We start from the raw sequence: 27,278 nt of genomic DNA, 5'->3' as shown, positions 1-27,278 counted from the left end.
GGGATTGTACTAAAGTAAAAAAAGAGTTTCGTTAAAAAAAAAAAAAAAAGAAAGAAAGAAAAGTTAAAAAAAAAAAGTCAGAGAACTTGTGACTTATAAAGAAATGAAAATGAAAGCTCTGGAGCTAAGGACGTGTGTCAACTCTGCCTCTCACAGGACCCACTCAGGCCTCGGGCTGCAGAGAACAGCCAAGAATCTCTTCCCATCTCCCACGACTGGTCGCCTCACCCCGTGCACCCCACCTACAGCCCTGTGGACACCTGCCTCCCCCTCTGGGCTGTCAGCACCCAGGGGCCGGGCCCTTCTTGGGCATTTGGCACCAAGCCACGTAGCTCAGTGTAGTCTGAGGTCGATCCAACCATGGTAGCTACGGCTCTGTGAGTTAGCTGCAATGCCAACCAGTCCCGGAGGAGGAAAGGAGGAGAGAGAAGGTCTAAGGGACTGGATGGGCATCGGTCGAGGCCCTGGAACCAGCTGTGCCTGAAGGCCCCTTTCCTTAAAACTTTCAGTTAACGTGAGATTCAACACTTTCTTTATGAGATCCAATTTCCTGATGCCTGTTGGAGGTTCAGTGCTGCAATAGCGCCACTATGAACATAATTAGAAGGAGGAGGTTAATTCCTCCTTCTAGAAACCTGGACTGGGTGATGGGAGGACAGCCAGGCTAACACCAGACTTCGTTACTGCCTGGGCCCTACCTAGAGCAACGGGGAGAGGTGATGTGTCCCACTCCCCCCACCCCCACCAAGGCCAACTGGACTCTGAGCTACCAGGGGTCCTTCCACGGTCACAAAGAGTCCCTGGGGAGGGCGAAGCCCACTCACCCACCCCCAAAGCCCCAAGTTCCTGGCGGACCTCCCTCAGGATAGACAGCGCCCTCTGAATTGCCCCCAGCATCAGGAACAGGAGGGAAGTGCCAGGTCCATTCTCGTCACCCCTAGGCATTTGGAATCCTCGCTTTTATTATGGAGACATTCCCTTCTGCAATCTCGCCTTTGATGCCCAATGAGCTGGAAAGATCACATGAGGAGAGCCCCTGCCCACCAAGGGGTGAAGTTCTGGTTGACCATCCTTCTTCTATCAGCAAAATCTCCCCGGTATGTTTACATACTCACACAGTGAAATGCTACCAAAAAAGTGGTAAACGTTTGGACCTGCAGTGTAAATGATTAACTGTCTGGTTTCAGTGTCCTGGAGCAGATCAGGCCCACATGGGCTTCTAGGGCTGGCCTCATAGCATCACACTCCCCTCTCTGGGTGACACTGCCCCAGTTTTTAAGATGCCATGTACCTTCCTGGAAGGTCCCAGGGATGCTGCCTCCATACCTGGCTCCAAGGAGGAACTGAGGCCTGGGCACAGATCTGCCCCAGCTGCAGGGGTGTGTGCATGACCCAGTTGGAAAGGAAGCTCTGGACAAGAGTTAGGGAACAGTTAGCCTCTTTTCCACACACTGTTGCCAGGACAGACCCTGTGGACCAAGAGGTTCTGAGCATCAGAGCCGGGAAATGATCCAGTGTGAAGCCCTGGATCAAACGATACCTGAAGCTGAACATCTAGCTCCGACTGTTGGTCACGAGCTGATAAATGCCCCTTTTCCCCGGGCTTGCTGCTCCCAACATTTGAAAGAATCTGCAAGGCCCCCAGACTGCACGGCCATACCCTGAATCCATAATCAGAAGCCAATCTGAGTTTGCAGGGACTGTTGTCTCTGCCTAGAAAACTCCTACTCACTCCTCAAAATCCAACTCAAATAGCGCCATCTCAAAGTTTCCCTGAACCCCTCCCCTTGTCCCACAGCACCTGCTGAGTCTTCCTTCTCAGGTCTGTCCACCTACATATTTGTGACCTCTGGGAGCACAGCGGTCAGCCACTGGACTTGCCTGACCCCAGGAAAGACACCCATGGGCCCCGTTGATACCTTTTTTCTGGTGCACGTCCTGGGACCCACCCGTAAAAGGCTCTGGCTGGGTGGGTGTCATTGTGCTCTGGTGAAGGGCAGAGTCAGAATTGGTCCTGGGGAGAGGAGAGAGACAGTGAGCCTTGGCCCCAAAGGGGACGAAGGGACAGTCCTGGTTCCACTCTATCTGGGACCCACCTGATGGAACAGGGTGGCAGTCATGGGTCATTTTTGTGAGCTGCATACCTGAGCAAAAACCCTGAAGAACCACAACAGTGATTTTGGTTTTCGTCTGCAAAGGCTGCAGCAGAGCTGTCCCTTCGTTCCTAACCAGCCCCTGCCCAACCCTGCCCCTTCGATGGCCTTCGCGGCTTTAGGGAAAAGGTAGTGCTTTCCTGTTGAAACCCTGAAGAGAGAGGGCCTGACAGTCCCACAGTGGCCCAGCCTTGGGAGTATGAACCCATCATGGAGTCCCCTACTGGTGACCAATGGCCAATGGGGGGGGGGTCTTGCTCCAACCAGCCCAGTGCTCCCAGGAGTCTGGGAGAGGCTCCACTCTCTGCCCCAATAACACAATCTGCCCCCAGCTGCAGGTGCCTGGAGGGAGGGTCCTCAGAAAAACCCCTCAGCTGCCTAGGAAACCAGGGGCAGCCACGGGGAGCTGGGCAGACACGCAAAGGGCAGGTCCAGCTGCACAGCCAATTCGGGGAAACAGCCACACACCCCCAACGGGGATGTCCCAGACACTGAGAGTGACGTGGAGGAAACTTGGTTCAAGGACAACAGCAGGTTACAGAGGACCGGGCTGCCTCTGACCCAGGGGCCAGCTGAGCTGTGAGGAGCCAGGGGGATCCTGGCTCCCCACCAGCTGTCTGTCCCTGAGCAAGTGTTCTGACCTCTCTGCGCGCTTTCTTATGCCTAAAATGGGGAGGATAACAGCACCCACTCCACAGAGCTCTGTGCGTCTTACATCAGTTAATGTATGTGATGGTTGAAATAGGACCTGGTATATGAACACGCGCTTGGTGGGCATTTAATTATGTTATTTTTTAAATTTATTTATTTATTTTTGGCTGCATTGGGTCTTCGTTGTTGGGTCTTAGTTGCTGCGCGCGGGCTTTCTCTAGTTGTGGCAAGCGGGGGCTACTCTTCATTGCGGTGCGTGGGCTTCTCACCGCGGTGGCTTCTCTTGTTGCAGAGCTTGGCCTCTAGGCGCGCGGGCTTCAGTAGTTGTGGCACGCGGCCTCAGTAGCTGTGACTGACGGGCTCTAGAGCGCAGGCTCAATAGTTCTGGCTCACGGGCTTAGATGCTCCGTGGCATGTGGGATCTTCCCGGACCAGGGATCAAACCCGTGTCCCCTGCATTGGCAGGCGGATTCTCAACCACTGCGCCACCAGGGAAGTCCCTAATTACGGAAGTCCCTAATTGAATGATATATTTTGTGCTGTGTTTTTTTTTAACAGCTTGTTTACTTTGGGTCTTTGTTTACTGAAGTCACCTACATATGTTTTTTTGTGTATGTGTGCTAAAATAAATATAAAACTTGCCTTTTTAACCATTCTTAAGTATACACTTCTATTTCATTAAGTACATTCACACTGGTGTGTAACTATCATCTGTGTTATTGTAGGGATTTACATTAACTATATTATTGTTGTTATCTTAGATCTTCCTAGATGATGGCATTATGGACTTTTTTTTCATCTTCTAGATGCATTTATGTATTTTCCTAATCTTCTATATAAATATATCATACTTTTCCAATCAAATTTTCTATGGCTTTTCAGGAATGTGGGAAACAATCATAATAGAGCATTAAATAAAGCAAGCGACAACTCCCAACTTTGTTTAAAAAAGAAAAGGAAAAAAAAAAGTCATAAATAGAGGGGAAAAAAAACTCCCTGGAAGACCCCAAAACTGTGACCTCATTGTTTACAGGGATAGAGCTGATTTCTAGAAACTTCTGGATGCTTCTAAGTTTTGTCATTTTTAAGTGACTGCATATTGGTTTTCCAAGCACGGCCACGATGAAAGTATAGTTTTGTTTCCAATGAGAGGGCTGGGGGTTGGTTCTGGGTCACTGACCTTCTCCAGCTGGTGTCCGCAGGTGGCGAGAGGTACACGGTGCCATATGGGCAGCTGTCCGCGTGAGTATAAGTTAAGGGGATGGTGCTGTCAGCTGAGGCCCTGCCCTGAGCCCCAAGAACCCTGTGCTGGCCAGCCCGAGTAGCCAGGCTGCTGGGAGCCGGCAAACAGCTGGGGCCTCGGGGCGGGGGCCTTTCCTGCCTGGCTGCGAGCAGCCCCCAGGGTGCAGCCCCATCCACCTAGCACTCAGCACTCACCCCCTGCAAGCGCACGTGCAGGCTGCACCCCTTCCAAGAGGGGCCTCAGCCATGAAACGGGGGCCCGTAGGGGGGGCTGCAGGGAGTCTAGTTCAGCTGACCCTGGTCTTGACTCTTAACTTTGGGCTGACAGGGTGACTCCCAGGGCCCGAGGGCTTGGTCTGGCGCCCAGTTGCTCAGGCTCCCCCAGCCCATGGAAACGAGAACCAGGAAAGAACAGGCTTCTCTGTTCTAGAGAGCCGGGGTTCCCAGGAGCAGCCACTCAGACCGCAATGGCGGGGGAGCCTGGCTGGTTAAGTACCAGGGGGCAGCCAAGTCGGTGGTGGGGGTGGGATTCCTCACAACCTCTCTGCTTGGCAGAGGTGCAAAGGCAAATTTTGTGTCTTCAGATCAAGCCTCCCTCTGATCTGTCTGTGTCTGGCTCAGATCTCCCTCGGCCCCACTGCCTTGGCTCCATATGGCCCCCAGAGGGGTCCACCACCATGGCCCTGACGTGTGGGTGCCCTGCTCACAGCCTTCCTGGGCCCCACTGCCCAGTCAGGCATCTGAGCGTACCCTCCCAACTCTCATCTCAGGCTGTGTGCTCCAGTGGCCTACTGTGTCACTGTTCCCTGTGCTCCCCTAGCCCCTGCCTGGCTAAAGGCTCCTTAGCTTGCACTGCCTCCTCCAGGAAGTCTTCCAGGGTTGCCATGCAATGGCACCCCCTCTTGGTGGGGCCCGGTAGCCCTGGAGGACTGGAGCGGCCCTGATTCTATCACAGAGCTGGCAGCAGGCAGGTCCACCAGCTGGATGAAGTGGCCCCCGCCCCCACCCCCACCCCCATCCTCTGGAAAAAGGATATCTGCCTTCCATGTTTGTCCACTGACAGAGGCCGGCGATGTGGGGAGCCAAGGCGGCCACGCTCCCGGTACACTCTGTCCACTAGCCCATGGTGCCGGGTAGTTCGGCTGGTGTCCAGGCCTGAGGACTGGAAGGGTGTCTGGGGGTGGGGAGGGAGGAGAGGAAGAGATGGAAAAAAAGAGAGAGGAACCCAAACCACAGTTACCAGCTGTGGTCCAAGATCTGACCCCAGCTCTGCCCCCAGGATCTCGCCTCAGGGTCCCTCTACAACCTCCCTGCCCAGTTCTGGAGACACCCTCGGCTACTCCAGATGGGCTTCCTTTCCTCCTCGGCCTCTGCCCCCAGCCTCCGAGCACTGTAGGGGTGGCGGCGCGCTGGGGTTCCAGGTGCCGGGGCGGCAGGCGTGCAGTGCAGCTGGCATGCACGGGCCAGGCAGAGCGGCGCAAGCTCGGGGCCCGGAGCCGGCCAGGGTGCCAGGGGTGCAGACGGCCCGAGCACCCCCTCCCAGCCTCGCCAGGTGCAGACAGGCCTCCGCCCTCTCTCTCCGGGCCTGGCCGGCCTCCTCTCCCCACCTACGTCATCCCTGGAGGGGCCTGCCAAGAGACAGCCCCAGGGCTTCCAGCCCAGGACTTCAGGGGCCCACCTGGCCAAGTGCTGGCTCCCTGGAGGCTCCTCGTGGAGCCTGGGGCTGGTCCTGATTGAGACTCGGCCCCCACGCACTCTCCCCCACAGCCTTGTCCCAGCACCACCGGCAGCCAAGTGCAGGCACTTTCCGGAGCCCTGGCCCACAGCTTGGCTGGACGGGGCTCCCTTTCAGCACCTGGGGCTGGCATGAGGCCCCCCCGGTCACGTCCGGCTCCCGCTCCTGGCTCCATGCTCCTGAGGTCCCCAAGAGCCTGCTCTCCACCAGCCCTGGTGCCATGGGCCCCTCACCATCTGACTGGGGTGAGACTGGCAGCCTTAGCTAGCTCTGGAGGCAGCTACCAGCCTCCTACCTGGCCATCTGGCCCTCGGGCCCTTCTGTCTTCTCTGGGCAGCCAGGCAAAAATCAATTTCCTCCGGAAGAATGCCACTGGCTGGCTCATTGCTCTTCTCCACCTGTCCGAAAACCTCGGCTAGCATTCAGGGCTGACTGCTCTCCCTGGTGTTTGGGGACCCCTGGCGTCCAGGGACCCTGTCTTTCTCTGACCCAGCAAGGACGCTGCCAGCTTGGGTCTTTCTGTGCTTCTGCCTCCAAAAGGCTGTGGGCCCGGGAGATAGCAGTGACCGAGGGAGGGTAGGAACCTCACTGTCCAGGCACAGACACCAGAGGACAGGGGCCGTTCATCTCCTCCCAGAGACGCCTGGAAGCCCAGAGGGGAAACCAAGGCGGCTGAAGCAGAGCCAGAGGCACAGAGAAGCTCGGGCCCAGCCACAGCCCAGCTCGCCAGGCCGAGTTAGGATCCGCGCACACGCGTGTGCATGTGTCACAGGAACGAACCATGCAGCGTTGGCACGCATGCTAGGATCCCCCGGGGAAGGGGTCTCTCGACGCGACCATATGCACTTCCCCAGACAAGGGGGTGCAGAGCGAATCTGCTTCCGTTTGGCAGACGGGACACCTCCCGCTGGGCCATGGGGGCGGCCGCACGGGAATACCCAGCGCCCGCACACGTGCCGGGGATGCCGAGGCCTCAGCCCAGGGGCTCATTTACCAGAGAGACAGGAGCCGCTGCCAGAGCCTCCCCCAGATATCCGCTGGGCTGAAAATGCAAAGAACCAAGACTTTGAGACACTCCTGCCTCGCCTGGCCCCCCAGTGGGAAGCCCAACAGGCCCCCATGCACCCTCGGCCCTCGGGGGCTCTACAGCAGCCTCAGGCAGGGCCAAGTTTGGGGATGCCCAGAGAGACACTGTCTGACGGAGGAGGGGATGGGGAAACAGAGGAAGAGGGGAGCCAGGGAGGAGAGGAGAAAACCCAAACTAGAAAGGGCCCTGACAAAGAGGTGAGGCTTTTGGAGCATGTGAAGATCAGCATGACAGCCCCATGCATCTATCTGCTCTGATGTGGAGGCCATGTGAGGAGGGCCGTGCTCCAAGAGGCCCTGGGGATTCAGAGCTGAGCCAGCCGGACCCCAAGCCAGCCTGCGGGACCCTGGGCTGGTGCCCTGACACATCCCAGCAGCAGTGTGGGAGGAGTACAAGCTGAGGAATGACTGGGGGGTGGGTGGGGACTGAGCTCCCTGTGGGAGCGACCCAGCTCCACCTGGCCTGTCAACATGCTAACGGACGTGGCTGTTTCTGGGGCTCCGTCCCAGCAACGGGACAAGTGCGTGGCTGCTCGGCGGACCTGTCCCTGCAGGAGTCCAGATACCGTGCCGGGGGGCGGCGGGCCCAGCTATCGGCCCCGCTCCTGGGCCCACCGTGCCCCCACTTCCACCTGCGGACCAGGGTCGAGGGACATGGCCCAGGAGAAGAGGCCGGCCCTGCACCGGGCAGGCGGTGGACCTTATCTGTTCTTACTTATGATAAGGACGTGCGCGGCAGCTATGCGGCCTGCGGGAGCTGTGCTGTGTGGGTCTCTGCCAGAAAACGTTTGCAGACAAGTGGGGTCAGGCTGAGGGGCCTCCTTCTGAGAATTGCTGGGCTTGCGGATTAGTGAAGCGGGACGGAGCCAAGCCCCAGAGGCCCTGAGCAGTTCCCGCTGCCGCACAGCCGGCCAACAGGTGTAGCGGCTGCCGAAACACTCACAGCCAGACCTCGGCCTCTCTGCGGGCTCTGCTGACAAGAGGATGGGCAGGGGGGATCCGGGTGAGGCCTGGCCAGGCCATCCCAGGGGAAGGAGTAGGCGGGGGCTGGGTGGGCGGCGGCAATTGTCTGGTGACCCCAGCTGTTCACAGGCTGTCATGCACGCTCTCTGGCTCTGTGGCCAGGGCCCAGACTGCAACACACTCCAGGTGGGAGGTGGTGTGGGAGAGGAATGGGGGCTCACCTGGAAGGGCAGATCCACGGTGCCGCTCCCAATCTGGTTCACGTTGGGCAGGGACCCGCCATAGTACTGGCCACGGCTTGGGCCCAGCTGCAGGTACTGGGACTTTTGGAGCTGGAGCTGCAAGAGAGAAACCGACAGCTACAGTGTGGGGGGAGCGGGGGGGGGTGTGGTTCCTGAGCACACCCTGCGGAGCACCATTCCCCAGGGCCCCAAGTAGTGGAGTCAGTGGCACCGGGCACAGAGGGTGTGGCACCCCCATGACTCAGATTCTCAAAGGAGCCATGATTCTCTCCACCAAAACCAGCAGAATCAGAGACCCGAGACCCCCAGGTGGCCCTCCCCAGGCAGGAAACTCGCCCTGGGGGTGCTGCCTCCATGAACTTGAGGGGGCGTCGCCAGCTGATTCAGACAATTTGTGAATAAGCAAGAGTATCAAGTGGACCTGGAGCCTGGAGCCTGTGCAGGAGGCCCCTCACCCCCCCCCAGGGGAACCATTTCTTATCACGCCAAAGGCTGCGTTCCTGGGGTGCGGGCCAGAGGCTGCGAATTTACGCCCGGACACAGGAGAAATTGTCTTTCCACTGGCCTGAATCAGAGAGGCCAACTCAGAAGTGCAGTGCTGGCTTTCAAAGTGCAGCATGTACAATCCCTCTGACAGCACACACAGGGCGAGAGGGTCTGCCAGACCCCGCCTGAGTTCTAAGGAGTCCTGCCCAAGCCCCCAGGCTCCTTCTGCCTGCCCCGCCAGCCTCACGCATTACAGAGCCTTCGTCTGGGGTGGCTGCAACCCTGCACAGTCCTCTGCCCATCACTCGCGTGGGGATTCGTCCTGCTGGGCCAGGCCTCAGAACCAGGAGTCCAGGGCTCCCTGACCAGCCACGGCTGCCTTGGTGCGGGGCTGGGACCGGGCCTTTCCTCGCTGGAGCATCGATTCCACTTTGCCAGGAATAGCAGATGCTCGTGACCTGGTTGAGACCACCGGTGGCCCTAGGCCCTCAGCCAGGTCCCCAAAGCCCGTCAGTCTGCCCAGGCTGGGATGCAGGTGCTGTGACGGAGGGGTGGCAGCTGGGCACCCGGGGAGAGGTGGGTGTCCGCTCCAGCCGGCTGGGGCGGTTGCTAGGGTCAACGCTGTGTACACAACAAGACCGGCTCACGTTCCCTCACAAACAGCTCCTGGCAGCACTCCGTTTGCTGTCCGCCCACACCGCCCGGCTCTCCCACGCCAGTCCCGGCTTCCTGGGGGGCCTCCGACACCGGAGGGGGAAGTGAAGCTCGGGAACTGGCTGCTCGCCCGGCCGAGCACCTCACCCAGGTAAACAGCTGTTTCCTGTGAGCTGCGGTGGAGCCAGGAGGGAGATTGACCTTGCTCCGTTCGTCCGCGGGTGGTTCTCAGGCATCTGTAGGGTCCGGCCCAGGCTCTGTCTCCAATGGCTGGAGACGCTCACCGTGAACACCCCACTGTGTCCCTCCCTGCGGTTGCACGAGATGAAATAGGCTAGCCCCCGGTCAGGACAGAGGGGGAGGCCAAGTAGGATGGGCGATGGGCACGGGTTACCTTGGACCCGAGACCCGCCCCCCCCACCCCAGGCCCTTCTTGTGTCTGAGCCACGTGGCAGGAACTAGCCTTACATCCACCTCTCAAGAACCACCTCTCGAGTACCATGTGGCCCTGGGGAGCTACAGCCCCCTTCTGGGCCTCAGTTTCCCCCTCTCTAGAGTGGGTGGTCCAGGTGAGTGTGTGTGCACAAACGCCGGTTGTGTGAGATACAGGAAGTGCTTATAACACACGTGCTTCTGTCCCAGGCTGAACGGCCAGCTCTGGAAACCGCGGCATTCAGGAAAGTACTCTGCAAAGCTGCCACATTCCGGCCCAGAGGGAGCCCAGACTGGGGACAGGCTGCTCGTGGCTTGTGCACTGCTGCAACAGTGGCCCTCTGGCGGAGCCTTTCTTTCCCTTGATGGTTCCCAACCCCCATCCACTGTGCTTTGGGAATGTCAGGCTTTGTGGTGCAGCCTCTGGAGTGGACACAGTGCGGGGCTCCACTTGTCCTTTGGGGGACCCCTGTGCTCACCCTCGGTTGTATGTGGGGCTGTGCAGGAGAGTTAACCTGGCCCAGTGCAGTTTGACCTTTGCCCCCAGCTCCTGGGAAGTGAAAGCCCTGCCTGATAAAAGAGTGTCTCTGTTTGCCTAGGTCCTCGGGCCACGCTGGGTATCTCTGCCAACAGTGTGACTGCGGGTGGAGGTCTCAGGCCAATGCAATACCAGCTCACCCTCTGCGGCAGCTGCAGACAGCAGTCAGCAGAGTCTGCGTGGCGAACCCCAATAAGAACCCTGGACACCAAGGCTTGGGGCACATCCCTGGTTGACAGCCCCCATGTATGTCATCAGACACTGGTGCTGGGAGAAGCAAGCACTGTCCATGTGATTCCCCGGGAAGGGACAACCTGTAGCTCTGTGTTGGGAAGTCTCCTGGCCGCCGCCCCACGCCAGCTGTGATCTGTGTCCTTTCACTGTAACAGACCCCGTGACCGTATGATGGTTTTCAGTGACTCCTGAGTCCTTCCAGTGAACTGCCGAGCTGAATGTAGTCTTGGGAACCCTCGAATTCTGCAGTTGGTGTCAGATGTGAAGGTGGTCTCAGGGACCCCCTTAACTTTTGCAGGGGCTGACTGCCATCCCAGGCCTGGCCAGGAAACCCCAGGAGTAAGGTCCTGGGGTGAGGAGGTGCCAGCCTGGGCTCCACCCATGGGCCTGATGCCTCAGAGGGTCCACAAGGAGGAGAGCAGAGGGACACCACCAGTCAGGGTCTAACAAGCCGCCTGACGCTGACGTTCATGCCTCTTCCTGCTGTCAAGCCACAGTCCCTCGTGCATCCCTCCACCCAGTGGTCCTCACTCTGTACCCCCTCGATGGCACTTCCTACCGTACTCTACCCCCAACCTCGCCATAAACCCGGCATCCAAGCCAGGGTCTAAGACTCAGCAGCACCTGCTGGTAGAACAAAGAAACACAGAATACATGAGTGAATGAATGAATCCATGAATGAACACCACTGCTCCCACTCTCAGGAGGTGACTTTCACCAGCCAGGTGACAGTCCCATTTGGAGGCCATATAAGAACGTTTCAGGACACCAACATAACTCCTGATGCCCTCAGGAGGCTTGGGCCACCCCTTCCCCTCACCCCATCCTCATGGGTTTTGGCAGAGGCAGGCACAGACAGGGCAGTGAAGCCTGGACAAGGCCCACCGGCTCAAAGGAGCTGTGACTCCCAGGCTCCCCCTTGCTTTTGGCCTGTGGGTCAGACAGCCTGGGGTCCAAGTCCAGGCTCCCCAACCGTGAGAGTGGACCCCACTCCAGATGCTGAGGGCAGGCAGATGCCCCATCACCCACGCTTTCACGGTGGCCTCCTTGCCTTCTGCTCTCCCCACTCTTCATTTCCTCTGGCCACCTGACCCCAAAGCACCCCGAGTTTGTGACTCCCCCCAGGGCCTCAGCCTGTGACAGCTCCCCCTCCACACCCACCCTCGGGGGGGCCTCCCTGACACCCCACCCAAGGAGAAGGCCCCCCCAAGCCACCTTCACACTGGCCTCTGGCTTTGTTGTTGTTGTTGTTTTTTCCCCGTTGTGGAGCACAGGCTCCGGACGCGCAGGCTCAGCGGCCATGGCTCACGGGCCCAGCCGCTCCGCAGCATGTGGGATCCTCCCGGACTGGGGCACGAACCCGTGTCCCGTGCATCGGCAGGAGGACTCTCAACCACTGCGCCACCGGGGAAGCCCTGCTGTTGTTGTTTCTAATAAAGTTTTCGGTTCACAGAAAAACTGCAAAGATGACACAGGGAGTCCCGGAATCACCCTGCCCAGCTTCCCCTAAAGCTACCCTCTTCCTTTACTGGGTCAAAAGGAAGAAAAATGATAGCACCACTGACTGACCCAGGCCTTTTCCATATGCCCCTTGGTTTGTCTAGCCACGTTTGCCCCATCCAAAATGCCTGGCCCATGAACCCTGTCCACCATCCCCATCCTGTAACCGCCAGGTGGCGGGCTCCTGAGATTCACGGTCTACTGGTCACAATGTGTCTGGTGCCAGCACTGCGTGGGGCCGCGCCGGACCCTCAGGAAGTGCTGCTTTATGTCTGGCCTTGCCTCCCACCAGCATCCTGCAGCCCCAGATCTTTCCAGAACAGTCCAGTTCGTGTCTCTCAAATCCTCTTGCTCCCACGTGTGAACCAACCAACCAACGACGTGGCACCACACCCTAGGGGTCAGAGGTGTTTCAGGGTTGAGGCCGATGGGGACACGACAGATGACCAGGAAGCACAGCATAGACCTTAGGCACCCTCTGAGCCACCCTCCCACCCCAAGTGTTGCAGACGGCACCCCTGAGCCCCCGCCATGGGCCACAGAGCCCTTCTCAAGTCTCAGCACATTTAAGCATCACAACTGCCCTGTCTCAAGTGTCCTGAGGCGACCATAACAAATTACCACAGACTGGGTGGCTTATAACAACAGGAATTCACTCCCTCACAGTTCAAGAGGTGAAAGTCCAAAATCAAGGTGTGGACAGGGTTGGTTCTTTCCAGAGGCTCTGAGGGATGATCCGTCCCAGGCCCCTCCTGGCTTCGCGGGTGGGGGGGGGGGCCTCCAGGCGTCCTTGGCTCACAGCTGCCTCACTCCGATCTCCGCCTCTGTCTCTACACGACCTTCCCCTCTGTGTCTGTGTCTCAAATCCCCCTCTCCTTTCTCTTAGAATAATACCTGTCATTGGATTCAGAGCCCATCCTAATTTAGAATTAATCTCATCTTGGGACCCTTAATTACACCTGCAGAGACCCTCCTGCCGAGTAAGGTCACATTCCCAGGTTCCAGGGGTGAGCACGTGGACGTATTTTTTTTGCGGGGGGTGGGGGGCATCATGAGGCATGGGGGATCTTGGTTCCCCGACCAGGGATCGAACCTGTGGCCCCTGCAGTGGAAGTGCAAAGTCTTAACCACTGGATCACCAGGGAAGTCCCCAGGACACATCTTTTGAGGGGACACAATTCAACCTAAGACAGGCCCTTTGGGAGTTCCCTGGTGGCCTAGTGGTTAGGATTCCAGGCTTTCACTGTGGTGGCCCAGGTTCAATCCCTGGTCGGGGAAGATCCCACAAGCCGTGCAGTGAGGCCAAAAAGAAAAAAAATAGTAATAAGACAGGCCCTTTGAGGAGGTTACCAGCACACTCCACTTTCCAGATGGGAAAACTGAGACTCAGTGGGCAAGGGAATTGCCCAGGGCCATCAAGCTCAGAAATGGCCAAGTGGGGCACAGACTCCACTCCTGGAACCTGACTCTCGCATAACCCTGTGGACCAGCGGGTGGCTGGGACAGCAGTGTGTCCCAGAGGCCACATCACATCACAGATCAGAGCACGCCAGCCCTTCCGGGAGCTTATAGTCAGAGCATCAACCCAACCATTTCGGCTCTGTCAAGGGGGACCCAACACAAGACTCACTATAAAAAGCCACTTCAGGCTTCCCTGGTGGCGCAGTGGTTGGGAGTCTGCCTGCCGATGCAGGGGACGCGAGTTCGTGCCCCGGTCCGGGAGGATCCCACATGCCGCGGAGCGGCTGGGTCCGTGAGCCATGGCCGCTGGGCCTGCGCGTCCGGAGCCTGTGCTCCGCAACGGGAGAGGCCACAACAGTGAGAGGCCCGCGTACCACAAAAAAAAAAAAAAAAAGCCACTTCAGGTCCTGCTTTCGCCCGGGGCCCCTCGTTTCCACACAGGGTTCCCCCGCCCCGGCCCCTGACACAGCCTGAGTGAGGACTGGCCCTACCCCCCCCATACAAAGTCCTTCTCCCCCACCCGACCCCCACTCCCCCTACAGAACCGTGTATAAATGGGTGGCTTCTCCAGCCTCTCCCAACCCCCTTGCTGACAGGACCCCACAGGGTTGCCTGTCACAGCGTGCATCCCCAGTCTGTGTCCACATCCCTACTGGGCACACAACCCCCGATCCTGGCAGCGTCCGAGGGGCTGGGAGGAGTGGGGGCCACAAGGCTGGGGAAGCATGGGGGCCCATGGCCCTGGGAAGGCATGGCAGATGCAATCACTTCTCCAGGGCAGCCCCCGTCCTCTGGGACCCCCACAGGATACAGCAAACTCACATCTGCCAACCCCTCCCAGGCCTCGCTGTCTAGAAGGAGCTGGCCTCGGTCAGGTCCATCAGCAACCACCATGGCAACTGGCCAAGCTTCTAATGAAATTAAGGGGAGTAGCTGAAGGCTGAGCTCTGTCCTGCAAAGCCAGGGCAGGCATGGGGGCCGCAGCAGAGCACCAGAGAGGAGCTGTGAGCTCTCAGCAGACCTGTTTCCCCCTCTCACCACGAAGGCCTGCACTGTCTGGCCCTCTGCTCTCCCTCCCCCAACCACTGTGCTCTACCAGCTGAGGTAACTGCCTCAGGGCCTTGGCACTGGCCCTCCCTCCTCCAGAAGGCTCTTCCCGCTGGGCCAGCCCAACACTGCGCACCTCTCCCCCACGGGGTCACCTCCTTCCTTCCACGGCTCACTATCCAAAACCACCCGACCAAGGTCTATCTCCTCCCATTAGACCGTCAGCCCTGCAAGGACCCTGGCACAATGGAGTAGCTTGGCACTCACACGGGCACTGAGAGACCAGGTAACAGATGAACATGTGAATGCAGGAACAACTAACTGTTCGATGTGCTCAGAATCCCAGGCAGGGACAATGTTTCTCCTGCATCCACATGGGACAGCCCACTCCCCGACTCTGGGGAAACTGAGGCCCGAGGAAGAACAGACAGCTTCCCAAGTACACAAAGAGCCACGCGTGAGAGGGAGGTGGAGAGCAAATCCCATCTCAAGTGCAGGATCCTTCTGGGACCTGAGTGCTGAGCAGGCTGCCAACAGCAGAGGGGTCACCTCTGGGGGTTATTCCCTGGGAGGGAGAGACCAGGGCTTCATCAGGTTCTCCAAGTATTCCAGCAGCAGTAGGGGCCTGTGGAGGGAGCCCCAGAGAGCCCCTGAAAGGGTCCGATTCTGAGTCACGTGGAGCTGCCAGTGCATTTTCCGGGGCCAGCAGTCCCTGAGAGGTGTGTGCACCCCAGTTAGTCTAGCTGTGTCCCTCCAGGTTCCTTCCAAGGCCTGGCCCCAAGTGCCTGCCTGGTCTTAGCTTGCGCACCAGACATGAGTTTGGGGAGGGGAGACCGCCCCTCCCAGGCTCCATTCACAACATCTGTGGGTCGTGCCGTCTCTCCCCACACCTCTCCTGCCCGCTCTGGAAAGGATCGGAAACCTGGGGCTCTGAGGGAGACGGCTGTGCCTGCACAGGTACCCAACCAGGAAGGCCCGGAACCACTCTTCTCCCTTCTTAAACATTTTTTTTCTTTGTTATCAAAATAAAAGTCACACAACATAAAATGAACCCTTTGAGGGGCTTCCCTGGTGGCGCAGTGGTTGAGAGTCCGCCTGCCGATGCAGGGGACATGGGTTCGTGCCCCAGTCTGGGAGGATCCCACGTGCTGCGGAGCGGCTGGGCCCATGAGCCATGGCCGCTGAGCCTGCGCGTCCGGAGCCTGTGCTCCACGACGGCAGAGGCCACAACAGTGAGAGGCCCATGTACCACAAAAAAATAAAAAATAAAAAAAATGAACCCTTTGAAATTGTACAATTCAGTACCATCTAGTACATTCACAGTGTCGTGGGACCATCACCTCTAGCCAGGTCCAGAACATTCTCATCACCCCAAAAGAGACCCAGCGCTCATTAGCAGTTGCTCCGCATCCCCCCACCCAGAGCCCCGGCAACCACTAACCTGCTTTCTGTGTCTGTGGATTTGCCTGTTCTTGATATTTCACAGAAATGGGATCACACACTATCTGTCCCTCTGCGTCTGGCTTCTTTCTCTCAGCGTGGTGTTTTTAGAGTTCGTCCACACGGCAGCACGTGTCAGAGCTTCATTCCTTTTTATGTCTGAATAATATTCCACCACATGGATGGACCACATTTTGTCCATTCATCTATTAACGCACGTGTGTTGTCCCACCTTTTGGCGACTGTGACTAGTGCTGCCGTGGATGTGCATGTACAAGTATCTGAGTCCCTGTTTTCAAATCTCTCAGGTATGTACCTCCAAGTAGAACTGCTGGATCATACGGTAACTCCGTATTTCTCTTGTTGAGGAACTGTCAGACTGTTTCCCACAGCTACTGCACCATTTTCCATTCCCACCAGCAGGGCACGAGGGTCCCAATTTCCCCATATCCTCATCAACACTTGTTAGTGTCTGTTGCTTTGACAGTAGCCATCCTGATGGGTGGGAGGTGGTATCTCATTTCAGTTCTGATTTTCATTTCCCTGATGACTACTGAGGTTGAGCATCTTCTCATGTGCTTATCGGTCACTGTACATCTTCTGTGGAGAAAGGTCTATTCAATTCCTGTGCCTTTTAAAAAAATTGGGTTGTATGTCTTTTTCTTGTTGAGTTATAAGAGTTCTTTATATATTCTGGATCTTAATCCCTTATCAGCTATATGGTTTGCAAATATCTCATTTTCTTGACAGTCTTTTGATGCATCGAAGTTTTAAATGCTGATATGCTCCAATTAATCTATTTTTTTTTTTTGCTTGTGCTTTTAGTGTCACATCTAAAACTCCATCACCTAACCCAAGTCCAGGAAGATTTACACCTATGCTTCCTTCTAGGAATTTTATAGATTGAGCTCTTACATTTAGGCTTTTGGTACATTTTTAATTCACTGTTGTTGGAAATTCCCTGGTGGTCCAGTGGTTAGGACTCTGTGCTTTCATTGCCAAGGGCCCGGGTTCAATCCCTGGTCGGGGAACTAAGATCCTGCAAGCCGTGAGGTGCGGCCAAAAACAGTAATAATTCACTGCTGTTAACTTTGTTGCTGCCCCGGTCCCACCTCACCATGGGCCCCCACGCCAACTGACAGCTCCACAGTGAGGAGAGCCAGGCTGCCCCCACGAAGCGTGCCCGGTACACTGGAGTTTCTCATTACACGTCTACCGAGCATGGGAAGGAATAATGAATGAACTCAGGAATGAATGAAAGCATCACAGGCATGTGGCCGAGCGTGGATTCCAGGCTGAGTCACCCCGGCCCCCGGCCCCCTGGCCGACTGAGACACTCCCCAGCTGCCTCCTCACTCGTTCCCAAAGTGTAAATACAGAACCAGATACACAAACACCGAGTGCGCCTCGGAATGCCTTTAATCAGGCCCTGCTGCCGCTGCCAAATCCCCATCCCCGGCTGAAGCGGAGGGTCCGCTCTGAGCATGTTTTGTTTCCCTCGTTGGTGGCCGTTGTTGAGCACAGACGGTCAGGCTGGGATGTAGGAAGGGTCTCTTGGGGTCTGAATGCAGCACAGCTGGCTCCTGGGGGGCCTCTCTCCCCTGCCCGCCAGCCAGGCACCCACTCTGGGTAGGGCCTTGAAGCAGCCCTGAGATGGGGAGACATGGCTTCACCTCCGTTTTACAAGGGGGGAAACTGAGGCCCGGGGAGAATGACTGGCTCGCCCTGAGGTCACCTGGGAAACGGGACGGGGCCTCGGTTACAATCCAGGCTCTTTTCCTGGCAAACCTCAATTTCCCGGTGGCCCACAAGGCCCTCCCCTGCCTCCTGCCTCTGGGCCCTTGCACCCACCTCACCCTTTTCTGGAACCTTCCATGGAGCTCCTCCTCATCCTTTGGGTTTCAGCTCAAACATGACAAGAAGCCTACCCTGACCCCTTACTTCCAAAATAACCCTCTGTATTAACTCGGGCTGCTGTAACAAAATACCACAGACTGGGTGGCTTAAGCAGCAGATGTGTACTTCTCAGAGTTTCGGAGGCTGGAGTCTGAGATCAGGGTGCCGGCACAGCCTCTGGTGAGAGCCCTGTTGTTGGCCTGCAGAACGCTGCCTTTTCCCAGTGTCCTCACGTGGCCTTTCCTTGGGGTGTGTTCAGTGAGGAGTCTCTCTCTCCCTCTTATAAGGACACCTGTCCTATCGGATCAGGAACCCTTCCTTATGACCTCAGTTCACCTCAATCACCTCTTGCACGCCCCATCTCCACACAGGGTCACACTGGAGGCTAGGGCTTCCACACAGGAATCTGGGGAACACAGTTCGGTCCGCGGCACCCTCTCACGGATAAGCTGCCAGCCTGTGTCTGTCTGGTGGGCCAACAGGCCCTGACGGCTGGGGCCCTGCTTGCCTGGCCTCCATAGGTGCCCCAGTGACCAGCTCCCATCCTGAGCTGAGGAAGCAACCATCGACAGCTGTATCTGTTGTTGTTGTATTTTGTTAATAGTTATTTCTGTGGCTGCATCGGGTCTTAGTCACAGCGCATAGGCCCTTCGTTGCGGAACGCGGGCTTCTCTCTAGTTGTTGCGTTCCAGAGCGCACAGGCTCAGTAGTTGCGGCTTGCAGGCTTAGTTGCCCCGCATGGCACGTGGGCTCTTAGTTCCCTGACGAGGGATCGAACCCGCGTCCCCTGAACTGGAAGGTGGATTCTTAACCACTGGACCACCAGGGAAGTCCCGTGTTTTGTTTCGTTTCACTGCATTGCACAGTAGGCAGGATCTCAGTTCCCTGACCAGGGATCGAACCCGCACCCCCGGCAGTGGAAGGACAGAGTCCTAACCACTGGACCACCAGGGAATTCCTAACAGCTGTATCTGGAATTGGGAAGCCCAGAACCGCCCCACACCCTGAGTCCTCTGGGAACACCCACAGCTAGCCAGGCCCAGGCAAAGCCCAGGGACCCCAGGACTCTCCCAGCAGGAGCCCCTAGGGTGTAGGGTGGGGTGGCCTGCGAGGATAGGTCTTCTCTGGACCTGTCCCGGGAGTCAGTGAGGCGGAGGTGACAAGTGGTGCGTGCTGCTCCGGGGCTGCCGAAGACAGAGATGTGATGCGTGGACAATCACGGCTGGCGTTTCCAGAATCAGTGGCCCAAATGTAAAGTCATGTGCCTGTCCACCAGGGTCACGGGTGGGGGCTGGGTGGGGACACGTGCAAGGCAGCACCGAGGAGCAGGAACAGCCCAGGGTGAATCGGCTCAGCCACTATACGGGGGCTGCATGCCCACCTGGAACCTCAGGATATGACCTTGTTTGAAAATAGTTTTTGCAGCTGTGATTAGTTCAGGCTCTTGAGATGAGGTCATCCTGGATTTCGGGAGATCCCTAAATCCAACGACTAGTGCTCTCCGAAGAAGAGAACACAGAGACGGACAGGGAGAAGGCCGTGTGAAGGTGAAGGCAGAGATCGGAGGATGCAGCTACAGCCAAGGGTTACGAGGAGCCACCAGAGCTGGGAGAGGGGCCTGGGACAGACTCCCACTGAGAGCCCCCAGATGGATCCAACCCTGCACACACCTTGATCTGGGACTTCCCGTCTCCAGAACTATGAGGGAGTAGATTTCCGGGTTTTTGTTTTCTTTTTTTTTTTTTCTGTTTGTTCTTGGTTTTGTTTTGAATCTGTTTGGGGTTTGTTTTTTTTTTTTTTTTTTTTGCAGTATGCGGGCCTCTCACTGTTGTGGCCTCTCCCGTTGCAGAGCAACAGGATCCGGACGCACAGGCTCAGCAGCCATGGCTCACGGGCCTAGCCGCTCCGCGGCATGTGGGATCTTCCCGGACCGGGGCACGAACCCGTGTTCCCTGCATCAGCAGGCAGACTCTCAACCACTGCACCACCAGGGAAGCCCTGTTTGGTATTTTTTGATCCTTATATTGTTATTAAATTCTTTTTTTTTCCAAAACAACTTTTTTATTGAAGTAGAGTTGATTTACAATGTTGTGTTAGTTTCAGGTGTATAGCAAAGTGATTCAGTTACACAAATATATATATAGCTGTTCTTTTTCAGATTCTTTTCCATTGTAGGTTATTACAAGATACTGAATATAGTTCCCTGTGCTGTATAGTAGGTCCTTGTTGTTTATTTTTTTATTTTTTTATTTTTTTTTGGCCGCATTGGGTCTTCGTTGCTGCGCGTGGGCTTTCTCTAGTTGCGGCGAGCGGGGGCTACTCTTCATTGAGGTGCACTGGCTTCTCATTGTGGTGGCCTCTGCGGAGCACAGGCTCTAGGCGCACGGGCTTCAGTAGTTGCGGTGCGCGGGCTCAGTAGTTGTGGCTCACGGGCTCAGTAGCTGTGGCTCACGGGCTCAGTAGTTGTGGCTCACGGGCTCTAGAGCGCAGGCTCAGTAGTTGTGGCGCACGGGCTTAGTTGCTCTACGACATGTGGGATCTTCCTGGACCAGGGCTCAAACCTGTGTCCCCTGCATCGGCAGGCGGATTCTTAACCCCTGCACCACCAGGGAAGTCCCTGTCTATCTATTTTATATATAGTAGTGTGTATCTGTTAATCCCAAACTCCTAATTTATCCCTCCCCCTCCCCCTCCCCTCAGGTAACCAGAAGTTTGTTTTCTATATCTGTGAGTCTATTTCTGCTTTGTAAATTCATTTGTATTATTTTTTTAGACTCCACATATAAGTGATGTCATATGGTATTTGTCTTTCTCTGACTTACTTCACTTAGTATGATAATCTCTAGGTCCATCCACATTGCTGCAAATGGCATTATTTCAGTCTTTTCCATGGCTGAGTAGTATTCCATTGTATAAATATACCACATCTTCTTTTTTTTTGTGGTACGCGGACCTCTCACTGTTGTGGCCTCTCCCGTCGCGGAGCACAGGCTCCGGATGCGCAGGCTCAGCAGCCATGGCTCACGGGCCCAGCCGCTCCGCGGCATGTGGGATCTTCCCGGACCGGGGCACAAACCCGTGTCCCCCGCATCGGCAGGCGGACTCTCAACCACTGCGCCACCAGGGAAGCCCCCACATCTTCTTAATCCAATCATCTGTTAATGGGCACATGGGTTGCTTCCGTATCTTGGCTATTGTAAATAGTGCTGCTTTGAACATTGGGGTGCATGTATCTTTTCAAATTAGAGTTTTCATCTTTTCTGGATACATGCCCAGGAGAGACTTTTGTTGTTTTAAGCCTCCCAGCTTAAGGTACTTTGCTACAGGAGCCCTAGGAAACTAACTCTGGGGGCCCAGAGAGGAGGCAGGACCACTCAGAGCCAAGCTTGGGGGAGATGGGGACCCTGAGAATGGATGATCGGGGAAGGCCGGTGATGGGGACCCTTAAGGTGATACTCCAGGGTGAAGAAGTAAGGGTCTAGGCAGAGGGAACATTAGGGGCAGAAGTGGAAGCCCAGGAAGAGAGGGAAGACAAAGTCAGGCCAGCTCTGATGGGCAGTTACTGCAGAGTGGTGGGGAGGGAAGCACAGGTGCCCAGTCCGTGACAGCACAGGGAAGCAGTGAACGCCCAGCTGGAGACCCAGGGGCTGGTGACACCATAGTGGACTCACCAGGCGGGGCAGTCTTGGCACACTGGGAGCTGCAGAAGGGCCGCCCCCCAAGACATGCCCCTGGAAGGTCCTCAAGGCACCCTTCCCCAACACTATGCCAATCGCACCCCAAGGTTCTGGGGGCTGCACTAGGTGGGACAACAGGGACAAGGGGTCTTACTGGGCACAGAGCTCCGCTGGAGCTGCACACCTCCCACTGGCCTGCACCTGGGCACTGCATCCCAGCAGGCTGGGGTGGGATCAAGTGAGCAGGGGCCTCAGCAACATGACTGCCCCCAACCCCTTCACCACACACTGACTGCAGGGTCACAGCCCGTCACCGTCAGGTTCAGAGGGTGGGAGTCGGCGGGGAAGGTGTGTGCAGTAGCCCAGGAGGGCCCGGTGTTTGCTCTCCTACCCCTGCCCTATACAAGCCCTGACAGGTCCTAGAGGGGTGTGAGGGGCCCCAAGTGGGAAGCAGGGGAGCCATGCTTTGCAAGCCCAAAGGCAAAGCCCAGTGCTGCCAGCAGGGCCAACTGGAGATGCTGCTCCCCTGTTCCACAGCCTGGCGTCCATGGGAGAGGAGGCCGACTGCCCCACAGGCACAGGATGGCCTGCACACGAGCGCCAGCCCCGACCCCATCTGTCTAGGCAGCAGGTCCCCACAGCGTGGTTGAGCCTCCCCCAAGGCAGGCGGCCGAGCCTAGCACACAGTGAGGCCCCTTCCAAATGGCCAAACGCACCTGGTTTCACCTGTGACCTCAGGAAGCTCTCCCGGCCTCCAGGGGGGCTACTCAGCCCGGTCCCAGCAGGAGGCTCTGGGGGGAGGCCCCGGGGCTGGGGGGCTCGAGGCCAGAGGGGCTTCCAAGAGTGAGGCCAACAGAATAATCAAGTGAACTTCGAAAGCAGATCAGGCTTGAAGAAGTTACTTGGAGCTGCCCATTTCTACTATGACTGTGTTCTAACGTTACTTGATTTCTGGAGCTGATAAGATCTAGATCTCTGATATGTTTAAGTCCAAACCCCTTAGACGCTGCAGTTCTTTCCCAGTTTTGCTTACCCACAACTCATTCTGTGTAGCTAATTAAGCTGGAGAAGCCTGGGAATAATGTTTGGAACCAGGTTAATAAAGTTCCTTGCCTAGTAACAAAAAAAAAAAGATAGAAAAGAAAGAGTGGGGTGGTGGTTCAGGACAGTGCACACTCCCGACCCCTGGCAGCCTCGCCACGTGGAGAGGCATGGCGGGAAGGGTGCTTCTGTGGGTGCAGGAACCCTGACCCCAGGGGCCTCTATGTCCACCCCCCACTCTGGGGCACTAAACAAGTTTCCTGGGGCTGCCGTAACAAATGATCACAAACTGGGTGGCTTAAAAAACAGGAATTTATTCCCTCACCGTTCTGGAAACCAGAAGTCTGAAATCAAGGCGTGAGCAGGGTTGGACCCTTCAGGAGGCTCTGAGGGACGATCTGTCCCAGGCCTCTCTCCTGACTGCAGGTCGCTTGCAGCAGTCCATGGTGTTCCTGGGCTTGTAGATGTGTCACCCCGATCTCTGCCTCTGTCTTCACGTGGCCTTCTCCCTATGTGACTCTGTTCTGTCTTCTTGTAAGGACCCCAGGCACTGGATCCGGGGCGCACCCTATTCCAGGATGACCTCACGGTGACTTGATGAGATCTGCAAAGACCCTATTTCCAAATAAGGTCCCATTTGCAGGTTCTGGTTAAACATGAACTTGGGGGAGGGGGGACACTCTTCAACCCATCAGAGTCACCCAGTCCTGTGTCCCCTCGAGTCCCACACTAAGAACCGTCCGTCCCATAACGGCAACATCTCAAAGCTCAAGCCCCAACCCTGCTCCTGCAGCCCCTGGGCCTCCCGGGCCGTGCTCTCTCCTTCACTTCCTCCGCTGTCACCCAGGGGCTGAGGGGTGAAGCCAGGTCGGCACACAGACCCGCCCAGCACACGTCAGCTACAGAGGAAATGACCCAGACCCTGAGAGGCAGGTGGCCGGCAGCGTCTGCAGAGCCATTTGGCTGCATCCATTGGGAGCCTAAACGATGTTCCTGCCCTATGACCTGTAATCCCACTTCTGGGAAGCTCTCTTGAGGAAGATGGTCCAAAAGGCAGATTTATGCACAAGATGTTCCCGCAGCGTCGCAGAGCTGCAGAGCGAGAAGCCCGAGCTGCATGGCAGGATCCTCCAGAGAAGAGCAGGGGACACACGCCTGCCCCCAGGGCTGGAGGTGGATGACGGGGAACCCACCTTCTGTTGCAATTTCTAGACCATCTCTGTGGCTGGTCCGTGCAGGCGCAGGCTGACCCGGGAGAAGGCTGGGCTATCCCCTTTCCAGGGACAACCCCAAGTGGGAACAGGAGCTGAAGTGCGCAGGCTGCAGGGTGGCCGGCAGCCCCAGAAATGCCCCAGGGGACAAGGGAGGAACTCCAGGTTAAAGGAAGGGCCACGGCAAATCGCATAACCAGGGTGACTGGGGCCACCTGGGCTTGAAGCGGGGACCCAACACTCCACGTTCGTCCTCCATAGGCCAGAGACTGACATGAACCCGAAAACAGGCCAACACAATGATCCTGACAGTGAGGGGTTCTGTGAGGGCGGGGGGCTCCCTGGAGGCCATGGGGAGAGATGCCCCAGCTGCATGGAGCAGGGGAAGGGAGGCTGCTTGAGGTGCAGAGGCCCCGCAGAGGTCAGAGGTCAGAGAGGAGGCTCCCCCCGACTCAGGCCAAGGGGCTTGGGGAGTGGTGGGAGCGTGATCTCACATGCAGAAAGTGAGTCACAGATGTCCACCCAGTGTACCTGGGGGATGCAGAGAGGCATCCCCAGCTGCGGGCAGGCCCACCAAGAGGGCATGGGAGGTAGGAGGGACAGAGCAGGCGTGCTGGGGTGACACAAGGCAGGGCTGGGTGGGCGACAGGGTCAGAAGCCCCTAACTGACGAGGGCAACGAAGATGGTGACAGCAAGACCTAAATGGCACCTTCCCACATCCCACCAGGTGCCGACCAAGCACCTGATGTGGGTCAGCTCAGGCACATGCAGTGGGTTCACTTACGTCCCTAAAAACTTAAGTCCACGTCCTCACCCCAGAAACCTGTGACTTTGACCTTATTTGGAAAGAGGGTCTTTACAGATGTAATTAAGGAAAGTATCCTGGCATGGAGAAATCTTCCTGCGTTATCCAGGTGGGCCCTAAATCCAATGACAAGTGTCCTTATAAGAGACAGAAGAGGAGACACACACAGGGAGAAGGCCACGTGGAGATGAGGCAGAGACTGAGGTGATGCAGTCACACACTAAGGAACGGGGGAGCCCCCAGAAGCTGGAAGAAGCAAGGAAGACTCTGCCCCCAGACTTTCAGAGGGAGCCATGGCCCTGCTGACACCTTGATTTCAGACTTCTGGCCTCCAAAGCTGTGAGAGAATAAACTCCTGCTGTTTGAAGCCCCCCAGTCAGTAGTACTTGTTACAGCAGCCCCAAGACACTCATACCCACAGATCGCCCAAGCCAGGACAGATGCGGCCATCTCCCCTTCCCAGGGGAAGCTGAGGCTGGTGGGCGGGCCCTGAACCCCTCCCCCACGCACAGATGGTGCCCTATTACCTCTCTCTTTTAACTTGAAAACGAAGTTGAACTCCAGCAAGCACAAAGAACTACATACCACATATCCACTCCCTCAGTCTAAGACCTAATAGCTGTCACTGCTCCGTCATCTTGGCCTCTCACTTTGCAAAGTGGACAACGGAGCCCTGAGGAGGCCACCAGGGCACCCACATTACTGCCATGCTTCCCACCGGGCGACACTGGACGCCACCACCCTTGACGCACTGACTCACGATCTGCCTTCTGGGGGCTCTGAGAGCACCAGGGCCTCTGAGGGGACAGAGGCTACTTGGGGACCGTCTAGTTCCATCAGGGCCCCACACCCCTCTCACTAACAGGCCCCTCTGAGCATCCAGGTCACACGGCCCTCTTAGGCACCCCCCTCCCCCAAACAAAGGGCCCAGAGGCAAAAGACACCAAACAGATAAGCACATGCCCGGGCCTTCCAGAGTTCCCCACAAGGTCCTCCGTCCAGCAGGTACCAAGCCCACTACTGGAAACACCAAACCCACCACAGGCATGAATTTCTGACACTTTAAACCTCACGGTGGTGCCACCACATGTCCCCAGAGGTCAGACAGTCCCACAGCTAGAACCGGCGGACAGAGACAGAAGTGGGGAGACTGAAGGTCATATGTAAACACGTTTACAAACTGTGGATGGACTGTTCACAACTGCCAAAAGGCGGAAACAACTAAACGGATGAAGGGATAGAAAAGATGTGGTCCGGCTACACCATGGAATATTACTCAGTCATAAAAAGGAAAGAAGCACTGACACAGGATACGACGTGGATGAACCTCGAAAACATCAGGCCGAGTGAAAGAAGCCAGACACAAAAGGCCACACAGTGTAGGATTCCACTTATACGAAATGTCCAGAACAGGTAAATCCACAGAGACAGCAGATTAGGAGTCACCAGGGGCTGCAGGGGGCGTGTAGGGAGTCACTGCTAATGGGTACGGGGTTTCCCTTGGGGATGATAAAAATGTTCCGGAGCCAGACAGACATGACGGTTGTCCGACACTGTGAATGCACTAAATGCCACTGAATTATTCACTTAAAAATGGTGGATTCTATGTTATGTGAGTTTCACCTCAATTTAAAAATTGGTGGCGGCTGGTAATCCTTGGTGTTCCTTGCCTTATGGCTCCATCACGCCAATCTCTGCTTCTACCCTCACACGGCCTTCTTAGAAGGACACTAATCACTGGATTCAGGGCCCACCCAACTCCAGGACAATCTCGTCTCAAGACCTTTGACTTAGTCACACCTCCAAAGACCCTTTTTCCAAAGGTCACAGTCACATGTTCCAGGGGTTAGGACTTGGACACACATGTTTGGGGGACACCATTCAACCTACTCCACCAGGTTTGCTGTAAGGCTGACAGCCTGTGTCTGTGCCCACCCTCCTACTCCCCAAACCCGTGGACTGCTGCTCTCCAGCCAAGGGACCATAGGCAAATCTGTAACCTCTTGGCCTCGATTTTCTCATCTGCAGCATGGGGCTGGGAGTGCCTCCCCGGCCGGATGGAGGCGGGGTCGGAATGATTCTCACAGGGAAGCACTGCGGGGTGCCTGGGATGCAGCGAGCCTAGGCAGGGACACCAGGGGCCTGCAGTACACGTCCACAAACCCCCGGCTCTGTGCCCAGTGAAGACCCCACTCATACTAGGCTGCGCCCCCATGTGCTTGAATGAAGGCAGGGCAAATCACTGCACTTCTCGGGGAGCTGGGGCCTCACTGAGGGCCAGTGGACCTGCTTGGTGGAGGGTCTGTTGTGGGTTGAATTGTGTCCCCCGAAAATATACATCCATGTCCTAACCTCCGGTACCTGGGAATCTGACCTTATTTGGAGACGGTGTCTTTGCAGATCTCATTAGTTAAAGCGAGGTTGTACCGTAGTAGGGTGGGCCCCAGTCCAATGACTGGTGTCTTTAGAAGATGAGAAGCGACACAGACACACAAGGGAGAAGGCCACGTGGAGACAGAGGCAGAGACTGGGATGATGCGGCCACAATACAAGGAACATCTGGAGGTACCAGAAACTGGAAGAGGCCAGGAGGGATCCTCCCCTAGAGCCTTCGGAAGGAGCACAGCCCAGCCACACCTTGCTTGGGACTTCTGGCCTCCAGAACCGTGAGAGGAGATGTATTTCTGCTGTTAAGTCACCCAGTTCATGGTCATTTGTTACAGCAGCCACAGGACACCAAGACGGGCCTGAGGACTTACAAGTGCGTGCGTGCTGTACATGGG

At 56.7% G+C, this 27,278-nt stretch overlaps 1 protein-coding gene across 2 annotated transcripts in view; it reads right to left on the bottom strand.

Annotated features, from left to right (window-relative positions):
* Positions 1-27,278, bottom strand: part of CRTC1 (CREB regulated transcription coactivator 1) — a 73,861-nt gene that overhangs the window by 19,535 nt on the left and 27,048 nt on the right. Inside the window, exons 2-6 of one of the 2 annotated variants that reach the window (XM_065874360.1) lie at positions 8,052-8,168; positions 6,776-6,823; positions 5,083-5,220; positions 3,985-4,046; positions 1,920-2,014 (exon numbers count right to left, since the gene is read on the bottom strand). In XM_065874360.1, the coding sequence (XP_065730432.1) occupies positions 1,920-2,014; positions 3,985-4,046; positions 5,083-5,220; positions 6,776-6,823; positions 8,052-8,168 (460 nt within the window). The remainder of the gene's footprint in view (positions 1-1,919; positions 2,015-3,984; positions 4,047-5,082; positions 5,221-6,775; positions 6,824-8,051; positions 8,169-27,278) is intronic. The other variant, XM_065874361.1, reaches the window with a different exon arrangement.

Source organism: Phocoena phocoena, chromosome 3 (assembly GCF_963924675.1).
Source record: "Phocoena phocoena chromosome 3, mPhoPho1.1, whole genome shotgun sequence".
NCBI lineage: Eukaryota > Metazoa > Chordata > Mammalia > Artiodactyla > Phocoenidae > Phocoena > Phocoena phocoena.
The sequence above is the reverse complement of the archived record's forward strand: the minus strand, read 5'-3'. Positions and strand labels throughout refer to the sequence as shown.